At 46.2% G+C, this 19009-nt stretch overlaps 2 protein-coding genes across 5 annotated transcripts in view; one reads left to right on the top strand and one right to left on the bottom strand.

Moving 5' to 3' along the window:
* CORO1C (coronin 1C) overlaps window positions 1–19009 on the top strand; it is an 81084-nt gene that overhangs the window by 59568 nt on the left and 2507 nt on the right. For all 4 annotated transcript variants that reach the window (XM_039505493.1, XM_039505492.1, XM_039505495.1 and 1 more), the window contains exons 4-8: window positions 8852–8981; window positions 15561–15742; window positions 16330–16449; window positions 17195–17299; window positions 18221–18366. In XM_039505493.1, coding sequence (XP_039361427.1) covers window positions 8852–8981; window positions 15561–15742; window positions 16330–16449; window positions 17195–17299; window positions 18221–18366 — 683 coding nt within the window. The remainder of the gene's footprint in view (window positions 1–8851; window positions 8982–15560; window positions 15743–16329; window positions 16450–17194; window positions 17300–18220; window positions 18367–19009) is intronic.
* On the bottom strand, window positions 11031–13407 carry LOC120386324 (zinc finger BED domain-containing protein 2-like). Its single transcript, XM_039505497.1, has one exon. It carries the CDS (start codon window positions 12070–12072, stop codon window positions 11419–11421), a length of 654 nt encoding a protein of 217 aa, XP_039361431.1. The 5' UTR covers window positions 12073–13407; the 3' UTR covers window positions 11031–11418.

A 19009-nucleotide genomic window follows, 5' to 3' on the forward strand; every position in this document is an offset into this window, starting at 1 on the left:
TCAACTATTGACTGTGAATTTGGGGCACCCAGTTCAGGAATCTGTACTACCTTCAGTCCACAACAAGTCTCCCACTGACATCAATGGGATGTTTGCAGGGAGATGCACGATAGAACATGTCCTGTAGGTAGTAAATAACCTAATAATGAAAAAAGTCACATTGTTTTTTCCACCAAAAGACATTCTTATCTATAGGAGTTCTGCCATTTCTGCCTTATGTTCCTCTTCTCCATCCTCCTTTCATTTTTTTCTGTCTCCCCTCCATTTCTGCCTCTGCATTTCCTTTCCTCCAACAGTTCCCAACCATGGGTTTCACTCCCACTCTGATGTCTGTTCCATCTGATTAACTATTCCATTGCTGATCATTTTTTGACATGTAAGGTGTCAGTGGGCTTTAGTTAGCGTCCTGTTAAGATAAAGGGGAAAGGGGAGTTCGTGCCTTCCAGAGCCATTGTTTCAGGCTCTCCACAGACTCAGGAAAACGCCACTGTCTCAGTGACACTTATGTTCCATTGCGATGGTTAATTTCACATGAGAGGTAGAAACTTTTTTTTAATTGAAATGAAAGTTCAGATTCTGCAGACTGAAGATGCAATAAAAACGTAAGAGCGGCTGTACTGGGTCAGACCATGGTCCATCTTGCCCAGTATCTTGTCTTCAACAGTGACCTGTACCAGATCTTCAGGAGGAGTGTACAGAACAGAGCAGTTATGGAGTGATCCACCCGCTTCTGGTAGTGAGATGGAAGGGGGTTGCATCTCTGGGTATCTTGACTAATAGTCACTGATGGACCTATCCTCCTTGAACTTACACAGTTCTTTTTTCAACCCAGTTTCACTTTGGCCATCACAACATGCTATGGCAATGAGTTCCACAGGTTAGTTGTATGTTCTTTTAAAAAAGTACTTCCTCTTTGTATGCATTAACCCTGCTACCTCAGTGGGTGATCCCTGGCTTTTGTATTGTGAGGAAAAGGTAAATAACACTTCTCTCATAACTTGTTCCTACACCATTCATGATATTGGAGACCCTCTATCAGATCCCCCATTAGTCACCTCTTTCCATACCCTTGATCATCTTCATGGCATTTCTCTGAACTGTTTCCAGTTCCACTATATTCTTTCTGTGAAATGCTCAGGGGGATTAGAGAAGCTATTAAAATAAAAAAAACCTCAATAATAATGGGGGATTTCAATTATTCCCATATTGGCTGGGTACATATCACCTCAGGAAGAGATGCAGAGATAAAATTTCTTGACACCTTAAAGGACTGCTTCTTGGAACAGCTAGTCCTGAAGCCCCCAAGAGGAGAGGCAATTCTTGATTTAGTTCTAAGTGGAGCACAGGATCAGGTCCAAGAAGTGAATGTAGCTGGACTGCTTGGTAATAGTGACCATAATATAATTAAATTTTAACATCCGTGTGGTGGGGAAAACACCACAGCAGCCCAACACTGTAGCATTTAATTTCAGAAAAGGGAACTACACAAAAATGAGGAGGTTAGTGAAACAGAAATTAAAAGGCACAGCACCAAAAATAAAGTCCCTGCAAGCCGCATGGAAACGTTTTAAAGACACTATAATAGAGGCTCAACTTAGATGTATATCCCAAATTATAAAAACATAGTAAGAGAACCAAAAAAGCCACCATGGCTAAACAAAGTAAAAGAAGTAGTAAGAGGGGGAAAAAGGCATCCTTTAAAAAGTGGAAGTTAAATCCTAGTGAGAAAAATAAAAAGGAGCATAAACTCTGGCAAATGAAGTGTAAAAATATAAGTAGGAAGGCTAAAAAAGAATTTGAAGAACAGCTAGCCAAAGACTCAAAGTAATAGCAAAAAAAAATTTTAAGTACATCAGAAGCAGGAAGCCTGCTAAACAACCCGTGGTGCCACTGGGCAATCAAGGTGCAGAAGAAGCACTCAAGGACGATAAGGCCATTGCGGAGAAACTAAATGAATTTTTTCCATCTGTCCTCACAGTTGAGGATGTAAAGGAGACGTCCAAACCTGAGCCATTCTTTTTAGGTGACAAATCTGATGAACTGTCCCAGATTGAGGGGTCATTAGAGGGTGGTCTTGGAACAAATTGATAAACTAAACAGCAATAAGTACAGGTCTGTCGTATCTTATGCTGGGGTTACGTTTCACAGTCAGCGCGTAAAGTGAAAATCACGTATAGTCAAAATTACATTGAGTGTAATGGGGGGCGGAATTGCCCACACTACAGGTACGGTATTAAAATAATCTTTCTCCCTTTTTTTCCCCCGACCGCGTGAAGCTGAAATTGCGCATATTTAATGCACTTAAGATGAGTTCTGAAGGAACTCAGATGTGAAATTGCAGGACTACTAACTGTAGTCTGTAACCTATCATTTAAATCAGCTTCTGTACCAAATGACTGGAGGATACCTAAAGTGACCCCAATTTTTAAAAAGGGCTCCACTGGTGACCCCAGCAGTTACAGGTTGTTATGCCTGACTTCAGTACTGGGAGAACTGGTTGAAACAAAATTATGAGACACATAGATGAATTTGTTGGGGATAGTCAATATGGTTTTTGTAAAGGGAAATCGTGCTTCACCAATCTACTAGAATTCTTTGAGAGGTCAACAAGCTTGTGGACAAGGGGGATCCAGTGTATTTAGATTTTCAGAAAGCCTTCGCCAAGGACCCTCACCAAAGGCTCTTAAGCAAAGTAAGATGTCATGGGATAAGAGGGAAGGTTCTCTCCTGGATTGATAACTAGTTAAAAGATAGGGAACAAAGGGTAGGAGTAAATGGTCAGTTTTCAGAATGGAGAGAGGTAAATAGTAGTGTCCCCCAGTGGCCGGTACTGGGACCAGTCCTGTTCAATGTGCTCATAAATGATCTGGAAAAAGGGGTAAATAGTGAGGTGGCAAAATTTGCAGATGATACAAAACTTCTCAAGATAGTTAAGTCCCAGGCAGACTGCGAAGAGCAACAAAAAGATTTCTCAAAATTGGGTGACTAGGCAACAAAATGGCAGATGAAATTCAACATTGAAGAAAGCAAAGTGTAATGCACATTGGGAAACATAATCCCAACTATACATATAAAATGATGGGGTCTAAATTAGCTGTTACCACTCAAAGAGATCTTGGAGTCACTGTGGATAGTTCTCTGAAAACATCCACTCAGTGTGGATTTTTCTACCAAAAATTTGTATGAAAACGATCAAGCTTTAGGCCAGCTCATCCCTGCAAGACCTTTATTAACATGGATGCACTAGCCTGTGTGTAAACACACCATTAGTGTCTTTGCTTTGGGTGCAAAGAAATGAGAACAAGAAAAATTCACATGCCTGTCTCTAATCAATAGAAATAGGTCCTTAATATATTGGAAGAACATTCTTCTTTGTGGCCCCATGACACAAAAACAAATCATGCCGAACTGACCTAATTTCCTTCTTCATCTGATAGTTACTGGCCTAGTGGATGGGGGAAGCAGTAGACGTGATATATCTTAATTTTAATAAGAGTTTTGAGACAGTCCCACATGACATTCTCATTAGTAAACTAGGAAATGTGGTCTAGATGAAATTAGTATAAGGTGGCTGCACAACTTGTTGAAAGACCACACTCAAGGAGTAGCCCATCTAGATCAATTGTTTGCTGTCAGACTGGGAGGGCTTATCTAGTGGGGTCCTGCAGGGATCAGTCCTAGGTCTGGGTCTAGTCAATATTTTCATTAGTAACTTGGCTAATGGAGTGGGGAGTATGCTTATAAAATGTGTGGATGACACCATGCTGGGAGGGGTTGCAAGCGCTTTGGAGGACAGGATTAAAATTCAAAATGACCATGACAAATTGGAGAATTGGTTTGAAATCAAGAAGATGAAATTCAGTAACTAGAGATGCAAAGTACTTCACTTAAGAAGGAAAAACCAAAGGCCCAACTACAAAATGGGGAATAACTACCTCAGTGGTGGTACTGCTGAAAAGGATCTGGGGTTATAGTGGATCACAAATTGAATGGGTCAACAGTGTGATGCAGTTGTGAAAAAAGGCTAATATACTGAGGTGTATTAACAGGAGTGTTGTATGTAGAACACAGGAGGTAATTGTCCCACTCTACTCGGCTCTGGTGAGGCCTCAGCAGGAGTTCTGTGTCCAATTCTGGGTGCCACACTCTAGGAAAGATGTGGACAAATTGGATAAAAGGTTTAGAAAACTGGACCTGTGAGGAACGGATAAAAAAATTGGACATGTTTAGGCTTGAGAAAAGAAGGCAGAGCGGGGACCTGATAATGCTCTTCAGATATGTTAACTGCTATTTAGGAGATAGTGATCAGTTGTTCTCCATGTCCAGTGAAAGCAGGACAAAGAAGTAATGGGCTTAATCTGCAGCCAAGGAGGTTTACATTCAGGCAAGTTAAGCTTGGGAACAGCCTTCCAAGGGAGGCTGTAGAATCCCCATCACTGGAGGTTTTTAAGAACAGGTTGGACAACCCCCTGTCAGGGATGGTCTAGGTTTACTTGATGAATTCTCGAGGTCCCTTCCAGCTCTTCATTTTGAAGATTCTGTGTTTGGAAAAAGAGCATCAGTGGCAAAGACCAGCCTAAGTCCCTCCTCTGATCACTGATATTTATTAGGATGTGGTGCTAAAAGACTCCCTGCAAATCAGCCATGTGGCAAATGAAGCCAATTTAGATCATACTGGCATGTGAATAATCACACTGAATGACATATCTCCTTTTTAATACTGAGACTGTACACTCTTCAGAGCAGGGCCCATCCTTTATTCTGTGTTTGTATAGTGCTGATTACAATGAACCTCAATCTAACTGAGATCTGAGGAAATGCTATCCTGCAATGTGGATCTACTGTTTTCTAGTAAGTTACCTTCATTTTCCTGCTCTGACAAAAGAATGAGATGAGCAGTTCCCATCCTTTCCTCTCTGAATTGCTTTCAGAGAGACTTCCTTTAAAGTGCTGTGCTATGCAGATATGTTGGATGTTTCCTTTGAAGAATGATTCTCTTGTGCCAGCAAATGAGGAACTACTTAAATATTCATGCTTAGGAACCTTGTGAATGACTGTAATGTACTGCAGGTTTTGTATTCAGCTGGAAAATGTTTATTATGGAAGGACTTATAGAAGATATCAAATGGCTCTTCTCAGATGGGAGGAATTAATTCTGGCATAAGCGAGCAGCCTTTTAAATAAGGTGAACTGGTAGTTTGTTTTCATGCAGTGGCCCATAGAAGTTGATTTGGTAAATAATTTTATTAAATTATTGACCATTGAGTGTGTTTAAAAATTAAACCAGAGCTCTTGCCGTAACTAGAGGCACCAGGTAGCTTAGCTGGAAGCACCACGCTAGAAATAATGCCAGTGACGCACAAGTATAGTTCTGTTAGTGTTTTTGTGGCCTTTAATTACCATAGTATCCCAGCACCTCAAACAATGAATTAATCACTCAGATCCTGTGGTGATGGGCATAGTACGAGAATCTAAATAGGACAGTAACACCCCCCCCCCCTCCGCAATGAGGTAGGGAAATAGTTTCCTCATGTCACAGATGGGGAAATTAAGGCACAGAAAGACATAGTGATCTCCCCAAGTTGATGCAATCATTGGCAGAGCTGGGGCTTAGAACCCAGACCTCCTGATTTGCTCCTTTACTTCAGCCACCATATATAACAATTTCTCCCAGTCTATCACCCTTGAAATGTTTGTGTAATAAATCTGTCACTTCTAGAAACTGAGTTTCTGTTCACTAATTTAGGGGACATGGGAAAATAGTTATTGATACTCTTTTTAAGGGTATAAAGGAAAGCGACCACTGAAAAATGGTGGAACTATCCTTATTCTCATGTGTGCTTTTAGTGCAAGAAACCTCTCTCCTGCTGTTCTTCTGAAAAGCAACCTTCCTGGTGCTGCTTTGCTTCCTGTATTGAAAGCTGATGCAGGAATGCCAATTTAGGAAATGCAACTGATAGAAAATACAACTGATGTCAAAGCAATGACTCTCGCAACATTTTAAGCTCTCCTTTGTGTGCCTCATTCTGGGCAATTGTCCCATGTCTCAATGTGTCTCATGTCTGGGCCTTTAGCAGGCTAGATCCTGTGACCAAACTGGAAGCTACTTAACTTGCCCCACATCGGATTTCGTCCCACACAGAAGAGACGCCCCACCCTGCGCTGGAATGAGTTGGCCAGTTCACTCTGGAGCATAGTCTGACCTTTTGCTTTCCCTGTGTTTTGCAATACCAAGCAGGATTATTAGACCAGTAGATTTTGCAATTTGCAAAGGATTACAGTGCTCTACAACTGCTGTGAAATGCATGTGGCCTCTTCCCCCTCCCCCCCGCCCAATAGTTCTCCCAGTTTCAGCATTTTTCTGTAGCTTTTAAATTTGTTTCACTGGTATTTTCTGTGGGGAACCCCTGTTTACACCTGATACTTGAGCTCTCCAGACCAGTAGCAAATGATTTTCTAAAATTCACCAAGGAATTTTTTTCCCAGAACAATTAAAACCAAACTAGAGGTGTGGTGGGGTTTCTAATGCTCTTGTTGCTGCTAGAACTTCAGGCAAGGACTTGGTGATGGGTGCAATTGGGCCAAATAATCCACCATCTGTGCCTTCTCCCTCACGCAACCAATGGATTTGTTGCATGCAAATTAGCTGCAGAGAAGGGTTAGTGAGTGGTTGAGTTAATTCTGATATCACCATGGTCTGGGACTCTTGGAACGGCATAGATACATGCCTGGCTGCGGCTGTACATGTGTGGGTGTAATTTGTAAAGTAAAAATGGCCAAGAATTTAAAAATTGGATGGTAACAGACTGTGAAATCCTGTGATTGAACCTGATAATATTCTGAACAAAAAGAGCTCTCTGCCATGCTTGTAGCTGTTTCCATTGTGTCACACTGACACAACAGGCATTTTAGGCTTCAGAGTGACACAGTGACAGTCTGGGAATCTTGTTATATAGCTAACGTGATCCTCTAACATAGTGCTCTAGCTGTGGTTCTTGTTGAAATCAGTGGCAAAACTCCTGAAGACTTCAAAATGAATAGGATGGGAGTGAACGGGTATGTATGCGGAGTTTTGTAACCTGGTTAAACACGGTGGTTACTAACAAAAGCCATGTTTAAATACCGTTGTTGCTGCTAGCACTGTTTCAGTGGTGGAATGAACCAGATAAAGGAGAAAACAAGATTTAAACCCTCCGAGTAATTCAAGTTACTATCAAGGCTTGAATGTTTAACCTGGCAAACAGTTATACCTAGCTAGCAGTGACTGATGGCAAAGCAAGGATGTCCAGTGATCTTTACAGGGCAGAGACATCATTCAGGAAGCTGCATCAGTGAACAGTGAAAATCAATTTGGGGTTATTTTGAGGTAACCTGATTTGCTTTGAGCATCTGTCTCTCTCTAAATTGTGGGGGTTGGTTGGTTTGTTTGTTTTTTTTGGTTACAGTGTCCATGCTCTGTTGGAGTGGAGAAATTGGGATTAGTGCTAAAATCCATGCTGGCCCCGCTGTGTGTATCTACCAACCCCATTTTATTTCCAAAATCCGTTTGAATCACATCTCATTCTGGCTGACTGGACTTGACTTTGACAGTTTGCTTGAGTATTGCGGGCAGAATCTGACAGTCCTTAGTCAATCCTTCCAAAAAAGCAAACAATAGAAGGTTGAAGCAATTTGCGGTTATGCTGCCATCTGTTGGTGGGCAGTTATAGTTTGTTTTGTTATATGTAGGTCAGATTTGGTTGAGAAATGAAAAACACCGATGAATCACAGAAACCACCTTTATTAAATGCCCTGTCCCGCCTCCTCACTTAAAATTCCAAAGAGACATGATTCTTAATGTTTGGGATTTCATGATCTCTGGTGTTTCCTCCTTCAGACTGAGTTCTCCAGCTGCCTGAAGACATCTTGCTACACCTCTAGCACACAAATGTGGTGCTGTGGATTGGAAGTGGAGTGAATTGGCAGCTCTTTGTGTAGAACAGGGGTAGGCAACCTATGGAATGCATGCCGTAGGTGGCACGTGAGCTGATTTTCAGTGGCACTCACACTGCCCGGGTCCTGGCCACCAGTCCGGGGGGCTCTGCATTTTAATTTAATTTTAAATGAAGCTTCTTAAACATTTTAAAAATCTTTTTTACTTTACATACAACAATAGTTTAGTTGTGTTATAGACTTATAGAAAGAGACCTTCTGAAAACGTTAAAATGTATGACTGGCACGCGAAACCTTAAATTAGAGTGAATAAATGAAGACTTGGCACACCACTTATGAAAGGTTGCCGACTCTGGTGTCCCGACCTGCACCTCTCTAACCTCCACCAGCACCTAACTGCACTCCCCATATAACCAATGACAGAAATCAGACCTTGAATTTTAACAAAGAAGCCACTGTGAACATTCTTAATCCAAGTACAGCCACCTCTATTAAAACTAGGGAACCCCAACCCTAAGATGGCTGCCTGTTCTTCCCAACAATGTGGTTAGGAAATGGATCCGTTTATTCAGATGCAGTTTGAGATGCAAGAGAATTTATTTGAATCCGTTTATTTAGGAGTGTGTCTTAAATGAAGTGTCTCCTTGGACGAGGAAATGGGGAAGATGTGGATTAAAAATATCACTGGCCAAATTGTGTGCCCTCAAGACACTGATCTACAGAGGTATGTTCCAAGCAGCCCAGTCATGGCACAGACTTATTTGGGACCATGAATGAGTCCCTCGCTTTCTTGCCTTCCAGCCCAGATCAAGAGGGGTGAATTTGGACTTCTGTTAATGGTACAGCACATATGGAATGACTGGTGTGTCCTTTAAAGTTGATGGCCCTTCAGTAATCATTTTTACCTACCCCTTTGCAGGTATGGCAGATCCCAGAGAACGGACTCACTCTCTCCTTGACGGAGCCCGTGGTAGTTTTAGAAGGCCATTCAAAAAGAGTTGGCATCGTTGCTTGGCATCCAACTGCACGCAATGTGCTGCTCAGTGCAGGTATGATGTGTAAGCATTGCGGGGGGAATGAATGACTCTTGCCTACGTTTTGTTCGTACACCAGATAATTCGGAGGGGAATTGCTGACCCTTCCCTGTTACCATTTGCCTGAGTTCCTTTGGTTTGTAGGGCTGGGTCAATTACGATACTGTTCTTGTTTTAACGGATTACCAGTCACGGACCGCATTATCCTAGATGCAGTATAAACAAAACAATACTGCTTTTTTTTTTCTGCTAATGCAGAAAAAAACATTTTCTCCCACTCTGTGCTGAGCACTTGCTGTCTCTGATTTGCAGATATGAGACCTAGGAAATTGTCTGCAGGAAACAGTTGCATTTAAACCATTCCACACTTTATTGATAAGCAAGTATAACAACCATTTCAGGTTCAGCTATTCAACAATTCACCCTCTTTCCCCCCGCCCTCCTCACTTGCTTTTAATAAAAGTGTAAATGTTTCTCTTTTCCAGGTCAGTTTCTCATATATTAACAGAAAATAACAAATGGGGGTGGTGGTCTCTCACTGATAATCCAAGGTATCAAAGCAAAGGTGTCAAAGACTATAAGCATACATATTGCAGGCCTCCTCTCTCCGTCCAGTTCCATCTTTGGTCCTGTCCACGTTAGCAGAAGTTTACAACAGTGTTGGCAACAATTTTCAAATACTGTTAGACTTAACATGGTTTTCACACTCAGTGCAGTGTATAACTATGTGAATAACCTATGATGGAAACCTGGTAGGGGACTGGGTCTGCAACTTAGGTGTCTGCTAGCAGCGATACCCAGGAGGCTCCGGATAGTGGGAGGGACCAAGGAGACTCCAGAGAGCAGGCCTGGGGAGGCCAGGATGTGGCAGTAGTGAGTGACTGGAGACAGACTGGGACGGGAAAGAGGCTGGTTGGCGTGTGTGTGTGGGCGGGAGGCTGGAAGGGCTCTGACTGGCCCTGAAGCACGGGGTGGGGAGGAGACAAAGCCAGGGTGGGGGGCTCTGGGGAGCACCGGGGGTGTGCGCGCGCTGTGCCTGGTGCCCCGGCACAAGCGGCTGCTGCAGGATCCTTTCAGGCACTTGCCAGCTGGGTTGCCAGGTAGGGCCCGAGGCCCACAAATTGCAACTCCATGGCCCAGCCAACCCCACCGTCTCCAGGAAACGCAGAGAAGAATTTGAATTAGGGCCCAGACAGTGCTGCCCTCTGGGCTGAAGAATGAGCACGTTCCACTCCCATCGCTTCCTGATTGGAGGGGCAGGGCATAGTGGAGACACATTAGACTGCGTGTGTGTGTGTGGAGGGGGGGTGCAGACGTCCCCTCCTAAACGTTGCCACTCACCCCCTGCCCCATCTGTGCACTGCTGCCGGTGGGGCTGAGGCTGCACAAGCAACCGCCCAGGGGAACACTGTGGTCACCAGCTCCGTGCTTGGGGACCCTGTGCTGGGGAGTGGATGCGGCTCCAGGTTCAGCCTGCGCAGTCTGCCGAAAAGCATCTGGTCGGGATTTGGCCCACGGTCCACCTATTGACTAGCCCGGCCCGGCCTTATCTGCACGAGAACGGCACTGATGTAGTGAAATCTGTGCAGCCCCCTTGGGAAGATGCTTATTTTGGTTTAAGGATGCCATATCAATTTGGCTGAATTGATATAACTTTCCCATGTAGACAGAGCCAAAGTCCCTGTATGAGACTAGCCAAACAGTCTTGCATGTCCATCTGAATGGTACCTGCATGTGTTTGGAGAGTCTTTTCACAAACTCTCATTTTCAGAACTTACTATCCCCTCTATTTGCACAGTCCATCCAACGGGATTCTTTTAACCTCTGTTACAATTACATTCTGTGACAGGCATGCCTAAGAAAACAAGATGAAGAAATATTTTTGTGGTCCAAGTCAATATCCGTAAAAGTGGTGTGAGGACTTTATTGCATCGCCGGAAACTGTGCGAAACTTGGCTAGGTTGGTTTTGAGCCTAGTAATGGAAACGCAGAGTTTCACTGGAATCTTTTCTGGGTCGTCAGATCCTCTGTGCCCTCTGCATAGGGAGGTGTCTTTTGAGACTTCGGTTTGGTTTCAAACTGGTCTCCTAACCGAAGGTTTGACTGACCACATCGTAGGCCTGCTAGGGCCATGACTGGCGGAGTCCACCCACAGTATTGCTTGTGCAGGGCTCTTGTTGAGACTGCGTGTGCCTGGTGGAGCTCCGTATTCCCCAGTGTCAGAAACCAGGAGCCATATAATTGTTTGTTTGGCCCAGCTTTGAACATGCAAGATCTGTGCCTTTTGTTTCAGAAGGAGGCTGTCCAAGGCTGAAGGGAATCAGGGAGATTGGTGGTTCTGTTTCGTGGGTCAGAGGCCTAGAACACAGTCCAGACAGTTCACACCAGGTCTTAAAATGTTGCTTCAGTCACCTGCCTGGGTGTTGCTCTTAGTCTCATAACCCAAGTATTCCTACACAAAATGCACGGGGAGAGCAGCAGCTGAGGCCAGGGCACTTTCCCTCTCGCATGTGCCTTTCAGCCGCACCTGAACCTCCTCAGCCTTCATCTTCAGCACCCTCTCTGTCAGAGACCTCTCCTCCTCTTCCACGGCCCTCTCGCGCCGCTCCACGGCCCTCTCGCGCCGCTCCACGGCCCTTGCCCTGCGTTCCACGGCCTTCTCCCTCTTCTCCACTTCCCTCTCCCGCTGGCTGGCACGCAGAGCCAGCGCCCCCATCTGCTCCATGAGGTGAGCCCATTCCCCCTCTGCGACTGGCTGGTGCTGTGCCACAGGCAAGTGCGCCACTGGGCATTGGTTGACCTGCCTGTGCCCACTCTTCTCCAGCGCCTCTCTGTGCATGCTCCTCAGGTGTTTCCACAGAGCGGTGGTCCCAACGTTCAGTCCTGGACCACGGCTGACCTGTCGGCCACAGAGCCTGCAGGCAGCGTATTGGCTAGGGTGGTGACCAGTCCGGGGCGGGGCAATGTGGAAGTACTCCCACACCTCAGAAAATCTCACTCCCCTGCCATAGTGTGTGTGGGCGGGCACTGCGCCTCTCCGCGCTCCTGCGTTACCAACCTCTTCCTCCTCTAGCCTCACGACCACCTCCTCCTCTTCCTGCTTCATCCCCTCTCGAAGTTCAGCACACAGAGAAGTGCAAAGTGCGACCAATGCTCTAAAACCCCTGCACCCCAAGTGTGAAACCTCTTCACCCTCAGAATGCCTCAAAGAAACACATCCATCAAATTCATCCGGTTCACTCCGGGACCTTCTCTTCTCCCCTTATTCCTCCACTAGAGAGAGGGGGTGATTCAGTCTTTCTCTTATGTGACCCTTGTCTCCTTAGTAGCAGAGTCCCTGTTCAGTGCCATCCACATGTCCCCTCTCCGATGAAACCCTTCTCGCCCATAGGTGATGCAGCAAAGCTGAGCAAAAGTCACTTAGTTGTGTCTCGAGTTTTGGATTTGAAGAGGGTCCAAAACTGTGTGAGCTGAAGTTGCTGCAATAACCAAACCTATGCAGGCAGGAATTGGCCGTCTGTTTAAAGCTTTTTTTTCCTCCTCTAGAAGTTCTCAGCACTTACCTAGTGCTTTTCCTCAGCGCCCTTCACAAATGTGAGCTAGTTCTCATGATGCCCCTGTGAGGTAGGTCACATGGCCATACTTAGCCCGTGTGCAAGGCCTCTGAGTGCTTTGGTGACACAGCTGGGGTTACAGGTTAGAAATTGCTGGCTCCCAGTCCTTTGCTTGCCAGGCCACACGCCTCGCACGTTGGTTACTTGCACCAGTGTCGTATTGCGGAACCCAGGCTCTCTGTGCGCTGGCTCCTGGCAAGGCGCAGTCTGCAGCGGTGCAGTCACAAAGTGGGCAGGGTGATTCCTCTTTCCTTTTAATAACAGCAACCAAAGCCCACGTGTAACAGTTCATGATACAGCCATGGCTGTGTCTGTCTCCCCCCAGCTGGGGGCCCTTCCCTAGTGCCTTGCGTTGCTGTAATCCGGAGCCCCAGGAGGTCTCAGTCAGCAACCGGTGCTCTGAGTCAGTCAGTCCGTAACTTTCCCTGGTAGCCAGTACCAGCCGTGGGTCTCTCCCATTATCTTCCCACAGTGCATTTCTCTGCCCTACCAAGCCTGGGCTGAGCCAGGCCACTTCGCTTCCCTTCCTGCTGCTCCAGCTTCTCATCAGCTGAGAGACAAACTCCAGGCAGGCTGTGCAGTTATGGAGGCACAGAAACCCCCTGTGCACAGCTGCCGAGCCTGCCCTCTCTGCAGGCTGAGGGAGGAGGAGGTGGAGCTGGGGGTTCCTCTCCTGGCATGCTCTTTGCCTTGGCGAAACTCGGCTTTCTGCAGGTGGGGCGTGGGGAGCCTTGGTGCCCAGTTCCCTGAGGATTTGCTGGCCCCAGGCTGGCTTCAGCCACTGTTTTCCCTCTTCTCTGCTGCTTCCTACCCCAGTTACTTCTTAGTGTGTGATCAGACCAGGAAGTGCTGGCCGACTCCTTTGTCAATCATTCTCTGCACTAGAGAAATTTTAAAGAGACAGGATCCCAGGAGGTCTGGGGCGTTGCTGGAAGCAGCTGCAAATCCCAGGAACCGGATTCTTAATTCACTGGATGGCTGCGCTAGGCCCAGTGTTCCGCCTTTCAGTCTGGCATGCGGAGCAGTGTAACCGGCACCTCCAGCTCTTCCGGCTGCACTGGAGACCAGCTAGAACAGGGAGGATATTAGTGTGACCATGTCTTTGGTGACGAAACAAATCTGGAACATCTTTTGGGTGTCTCCAGAATATGAGGGCGGGAGCTGGGTGGATTTTCATAGTTGGGCAGGGGATGTATATCTTGAAGGCAGGAACAGGGAGTGTGTGGCTGTTTGGTCCAGGATTGTATGTCTTGCTTGGGTTTGGGGGTGGGAATGCATATCAGTGAGGGAAAGGATGGTTTATGAAGGTGCCTGTCTTAACGTCTCCCCTTCTGAGCTTTGCCTGGGTGCCATATTAGGGGTGTTCAGGACATTCTGGGCTCGATTTGCTGCCCATGTACCGATTCTTCGTGCACTGCCACACTGGGAGTTCAGGGGCACAATTGGGATAGCCTGGGATCCGTAGTGCATGAAAAAGGGGTGGCTAGCTGGGCCTGGAAAGGGCTCCACTGTTTTAGCAGTGCAGTGTTTATAGTAGAGGAGGGGTACTGGGGGAAGAGGCAGAATGCCAGGCCAGGAGGAAGTCGGGAAAGCAGGATGAGCACAGGGCAGACGGGCTGGTAGGGCACAGATTCATTAGAATCAGGAGGGAATCTAGGTTTCAGAATGCTACGTCCACCCCCACTAAACCTGGGATCTGGCCACTGGATGGCTGGTTGGGAGGCTTATGAAGTGCTTTGAAGATGACAAGTGCTGTGCTTGTGCTGAGTATTAGTGCCTGTGTGCAATGGCGCTGCCGTGTGAAAGTCTCCATTCTTGCTAGCCCCTTACTGCTAACCTGGGCCAAAGGGAAACTGGGAATGGGGTGGGGTCAAGATAGAGAGCTGTCAGGCTGATGAGCGCCCAGCAGAGGCGGGGGAGGGATCTTGGAGAGCCTTTGGGGCTGTTCTCTATCAAAGTGTCGTGACTGAAGGTCTGGCACAGGAAGGGAAGAACAGAGCACAATAATCTAAGTGGCAGCTAAAATACCAAGAAGTGGCTTTTCACTTCCTGTGTTTAAGAAGGAGAAAGTTTCCATTCCTTGACCCTGCTGGAACATGCAACAAGCCAGCTGAGCTAAGCATAAATCTGACCACAGCAGAAAGCAAACCCTGCCGGCCTTTCGCCCACTTGGCCTGTATAGTTGTCGCTGCTATAAACAGAAGTGTCCTCCAGCCTGACACCAACTTCTCAATAGCCACCTTCTGCCACCAGGTTACCCCAGTGGTCTTCAAATTCTGCTAATTAATTTGTATCAAATGCTCATCCCCAGTCAACTAATAATCTACAGGAAGGGTTCTGTGTGAATTCTCCTGAAGCTGCTTACACCTGTGAGTCCTTCCTATTTCATTCTTGCATTGCAAGCGCTGGGAACAGATTGTACAATGCTCCATATCGGGCACGTGCCTGGAGGCACTAAGACATTGTACCTTCTGTTCTTGGCCTCTGCAGGACATCCTTAATGCCACTGACCTTGAGAAATGTTCTTCATCCCAAACACAAAACTTACGAGCGTCTTGAAACATGCCCAGGTGGTGAATCCTGGAGGGTGCGGGTGGCTCTATCCTGCTTTACAGCTTTCTGACTTAATTACCCCCTTAAAATGGAAGCAGACTTTCTGCATGTTGTACCCATGGCATGGCTGCACAGATTGATACTGACGGTGCATCTGCAACCCATATGAAGTATGGGGGAGGTCTCTTTACTCTGGAGAATCTGCTTTTGTTGCTAGCACAGTAGGGTCTTGGTCTGTTACCAGGGCTCCTCGTCCTGCAGTAACACAATTAATGATGGAAGCAGAACATAGATCAAGTTTTTTCCTCTTCCTGAGAATAGAACTGGCTTCCCTTAGAACGATCCTTTGTTTTAAACCCCTCTGAACACTGTCCTGTGCGCGCTGGTTGTGGGTTGGCTCTAAGGTTTGGCTACTGTTCTCCTTTAGGTTGTGATAATATAGTCATCATCTGGAATGTGGGAACAGGTGAAGCCCTTATAAACCTGGATGACATGCATCTGGACATGATTTACAATGTGAGCTGGAATCGCAACGGCAGCCTGATCTGTACAGCTTCTAAAGACAAAAAAGTCCGAGTGATTGACCCTAGGAAACAAGAAATCGTTGCTGTGAGTATGCTAAAAGCAGTGAAGTGTCAGTGCAGGAGATGCTTAGCAAAAGCATGTAGACAAACTCAGTGTTTGTGTTTTGTTTAATGTGGTGAGAGATTTGCAAAGCCGGTGAAATGTTACAGGAAGGGTAGCAGTGCTGAGGCACTCTGCTTAATTTTATTGGCATTTGTGCTTGAATTATCAACATTTTGGGCCCGATTTTTAAATCTGCACAAGGGTAATTTCTCGCGTAATTTTCAGGCAAAATTGGGTACCGATAGACGCAGAGGGAGAGTTAGTGGCATAGCTGTCTATTTGCATGTGCTGTAGCTTGCTGAAATATCAGTTTGTTTTAATCTTGCTTTTAGAATGTGTAATTCTGCATGATAGGTGGCGCTGAAAGAAACCAACTGAACAGATGCTACTTCTCTTGTATATTAGTAATTATTTTTTCACCTGGAGCTTTGGGCAAGGACTGTATACCATCTGGTCAGCTTCTTGGGGCAGTGGTTCTATGCAACTCGACAAATAGAATTTGGGTTAATTCATCATGAATCAGGATTTCTCTTGAGTGCTGAATGTTTTTCTCTGCAAATCCATTTCAGGAGAAGGAGAGGGCCCATGAGGGAGCACGGCCCATGAGAGCCATCTTCCTCTCCGATGGCAACGTCTTTACCACCGGCTTCAGCCGCATGAGTGAACGGCAGCTCGCCCTGTGGAACCCTGTATGTGCCCATCCAGCTTGTCCCTAGTTATAATGCTGTCATAAGTTACTGGCCAAAACAGCCTGCTAGTTACCGCAACGGTTACATTTCATTAGTGAGATTATATTCCCCTGCTCCTTAGCTCTCTAATCCTGCCCCTACATGTCACAGCCGAGGACAGCGCCAACCTGTTTAGGACCCAAATTTGTATCTGTAAAGGAAATTGACTCTTGTATAATCTCCTTGGAGGAAGTCTCCTGTGTCTTCCCAAGAACAGTGAAGGCATAACAGCAGCTAAATATTCAAAGCTGCATTTATTATTGAACAGATCAGAAAATATATGCAAAGCAGCGGTGTCCTAGAACAAGCCAGCCAAGCCAAATGTAAATCTGACCAAAGCAAAAAGCAGATCCTCCAGGCCTTCCGAGAGGGCCTCTTCCATGTGCCAACACAGTGTAGTACCTAGCTGTGACATGGTCTGTTGCTTAGATTGTGCAATAGACTTAGTACCATGATTGTGTCTCTAATCTCTTCCTTAACTTGGCGTGTGTCTGGGGGGACCTGTTAAAAACAGCTTTTGATAGCAGGTCCTCAGAAAACCAGTGTTCTCTCAAACAATGACCGTGCATGCTACAATGTAAGGTCCTTCAGAGAAGTGAAATTGCTGTTGGTCATTCCCCTAAACAGTAGGAATCACAAAGGATTTAGCTAATGAATTTACTGGGGATTTCTGTTCTCTATGATCTCATACAAATCTCATTTGCAGAAAAATATGGACGAGCCAATAGCCCTGCACGAAATGGACACCAGCAATGGGGTGCTGCTTCCATTCTATGACCCGGACACCAATATCATTTACTTGTGTGGCAAGGTAAGGAGCAGCTTCCAAGAGGAGCGAAGTGGTTGTGCAGCAGTTTGCTTGTGAGAGCCTGTTGAGATAATGAACCTTGATTACACTGGACATCTGTTTTATGATAGCCATGCTAATAGGTCTGTCTGAATGACAGGGGGAGGGATAGCTCAGTGGTTTGAGCATTGGCCTGCTAAACCCAGGGTTGTGAGCTCAGTCCTTGAGGGGGCCATTTAGGGAACTGGGGATTGGTCCTGCTTTGAGCAGGGGGCAGGACTAGATGACCTCCTGAGGTCCCTTCCAACCCTGATATTCTATGATTCTATGAATGCAGCAGTAGACTGATAATGACTAAGCAGGCTGAGATGAGGCCATTAGCCTGATGATCAGTGAAAATTTCAGCTGGAGAAAATTAACTATAAAATGTACATTACTCATGGGGCAATTGTTTCTGATGCTTCTCTCCTTTTATGTGATGCTTTTTGAAGGTCATATTGTTACGAGATATTCCCTTCGCCTCCCATGTAATGGAAATGCCACAGGCCCCTGCATTTAACCCCTCCATTGTTGCCTCACATACCCGGTACATTGTGGCTGCCCGCATCTCCGGCACTGCCTCATTCCTGTCCGCTTTGGACTGCAGACGTTCCAGTGCAGCACAGTGTTCGTAGTATTGCCATTGTGTTTGACGGCTGCAGAGAGGCTGGAGGTGGCTTGTGCGCTGGCATGACGCATTCCTTCTCTCTTCAGGGAGGAGGCTCGACAGCAGACTTGAGCCTGCTTTTTGTGTAAAGGACATGGGGCCTCGTTAGGAAGGGAGCCCCTCGTTAGGAAGGGAGCCCCTCGACGTCCTAAGCACAGTGTCCCAGGGCCCAGAGGGGATCCCAGGGCCATGGAATAATCACCACCCCTTTCATTCTCCTCCTCCTTTGTTCCCTGCAGGGTGACAGCAGCATTCGCTACTTTGAGATCACAGATGAATCCCCATATGTCCACTACCTCAACACCTTCAGCAGCAAAGAACCGCAGAGGGGGATGGGGTTCATGCCAAAGAGGGGCCTGGATGTGAACAAGTGTGAAATCGCCAGGTAACGAAGTGCTGAGCGGCTGGCACGTGGATGTGAGCAACACGGCTAATCGGGCTAGCCCATTTATATTCCTGGGCCGCGCCGGCCAGCTTCACGTAGTACAAAGCAAAACAACCTCACACAAGCAAGAGATGCATTTGGTACAAGAACTAAAGGAGGTGGGAGCACTTAAAAGCTCAATTCCATGGGTGATCTGAGACAGTGACACAAATAACGACTGATTTAGAGACCTCTCACTCGCTCACTCTCGTGTTCCGTCAGGATTTCTGTAGTACCCTTCGCTCCCTGTGACAAGTGCTGATATTTCTGCTAGGGATAATATGGTCTGAACTGAAAGTGGGTCAGTGTTTGGGTTAGACTGTAACAGACTGATGGACAGTATCTAACACAGCAAGCTGCCGGAATCAGCTTTGCTAAAACCAAGTGTGTTCCATCGAGGCAGTTCTGCTCTATACTGGGTCAGACGTAAGCCTGGTTTACTACAGGGTTAATATTAAAGGGATATCTCTCTGAGAGTCTAGCATTAATCTCCTTCCAGGCTGTACAGTGCAGCTTCATAAACTTAGATTAGAAACAATTTCGGACTCTTGGAGAATAGTACAGCAGCATTGGCTTAACCAAAGATTGCTGACATGGCTAAAAA

Source organism: Mauremys reevesii, linkage group 18 (genome assembly GCF_016161935.1).
Source record: "Mauremys reevesii isolate NIE-2019 linkage group 18, ASM1616193v1, whole genome shotgun sequence".
NCBI lineage: Eukaryota > Metazoa > Chordata > Testudines > Geoemydidae > Mauremys > Mauremys reevesii.

Bases quoted from the DNA above. Each gene is read 5' to 3' on its own strand.
- LOC120386324 (XM_039505497.1), bottom strand. From the start codon at position 12,072: ATGAAGCAGGAAGAGGAGGAGGTGGTCGTGAGGCTAGAGGAGGAAGAG.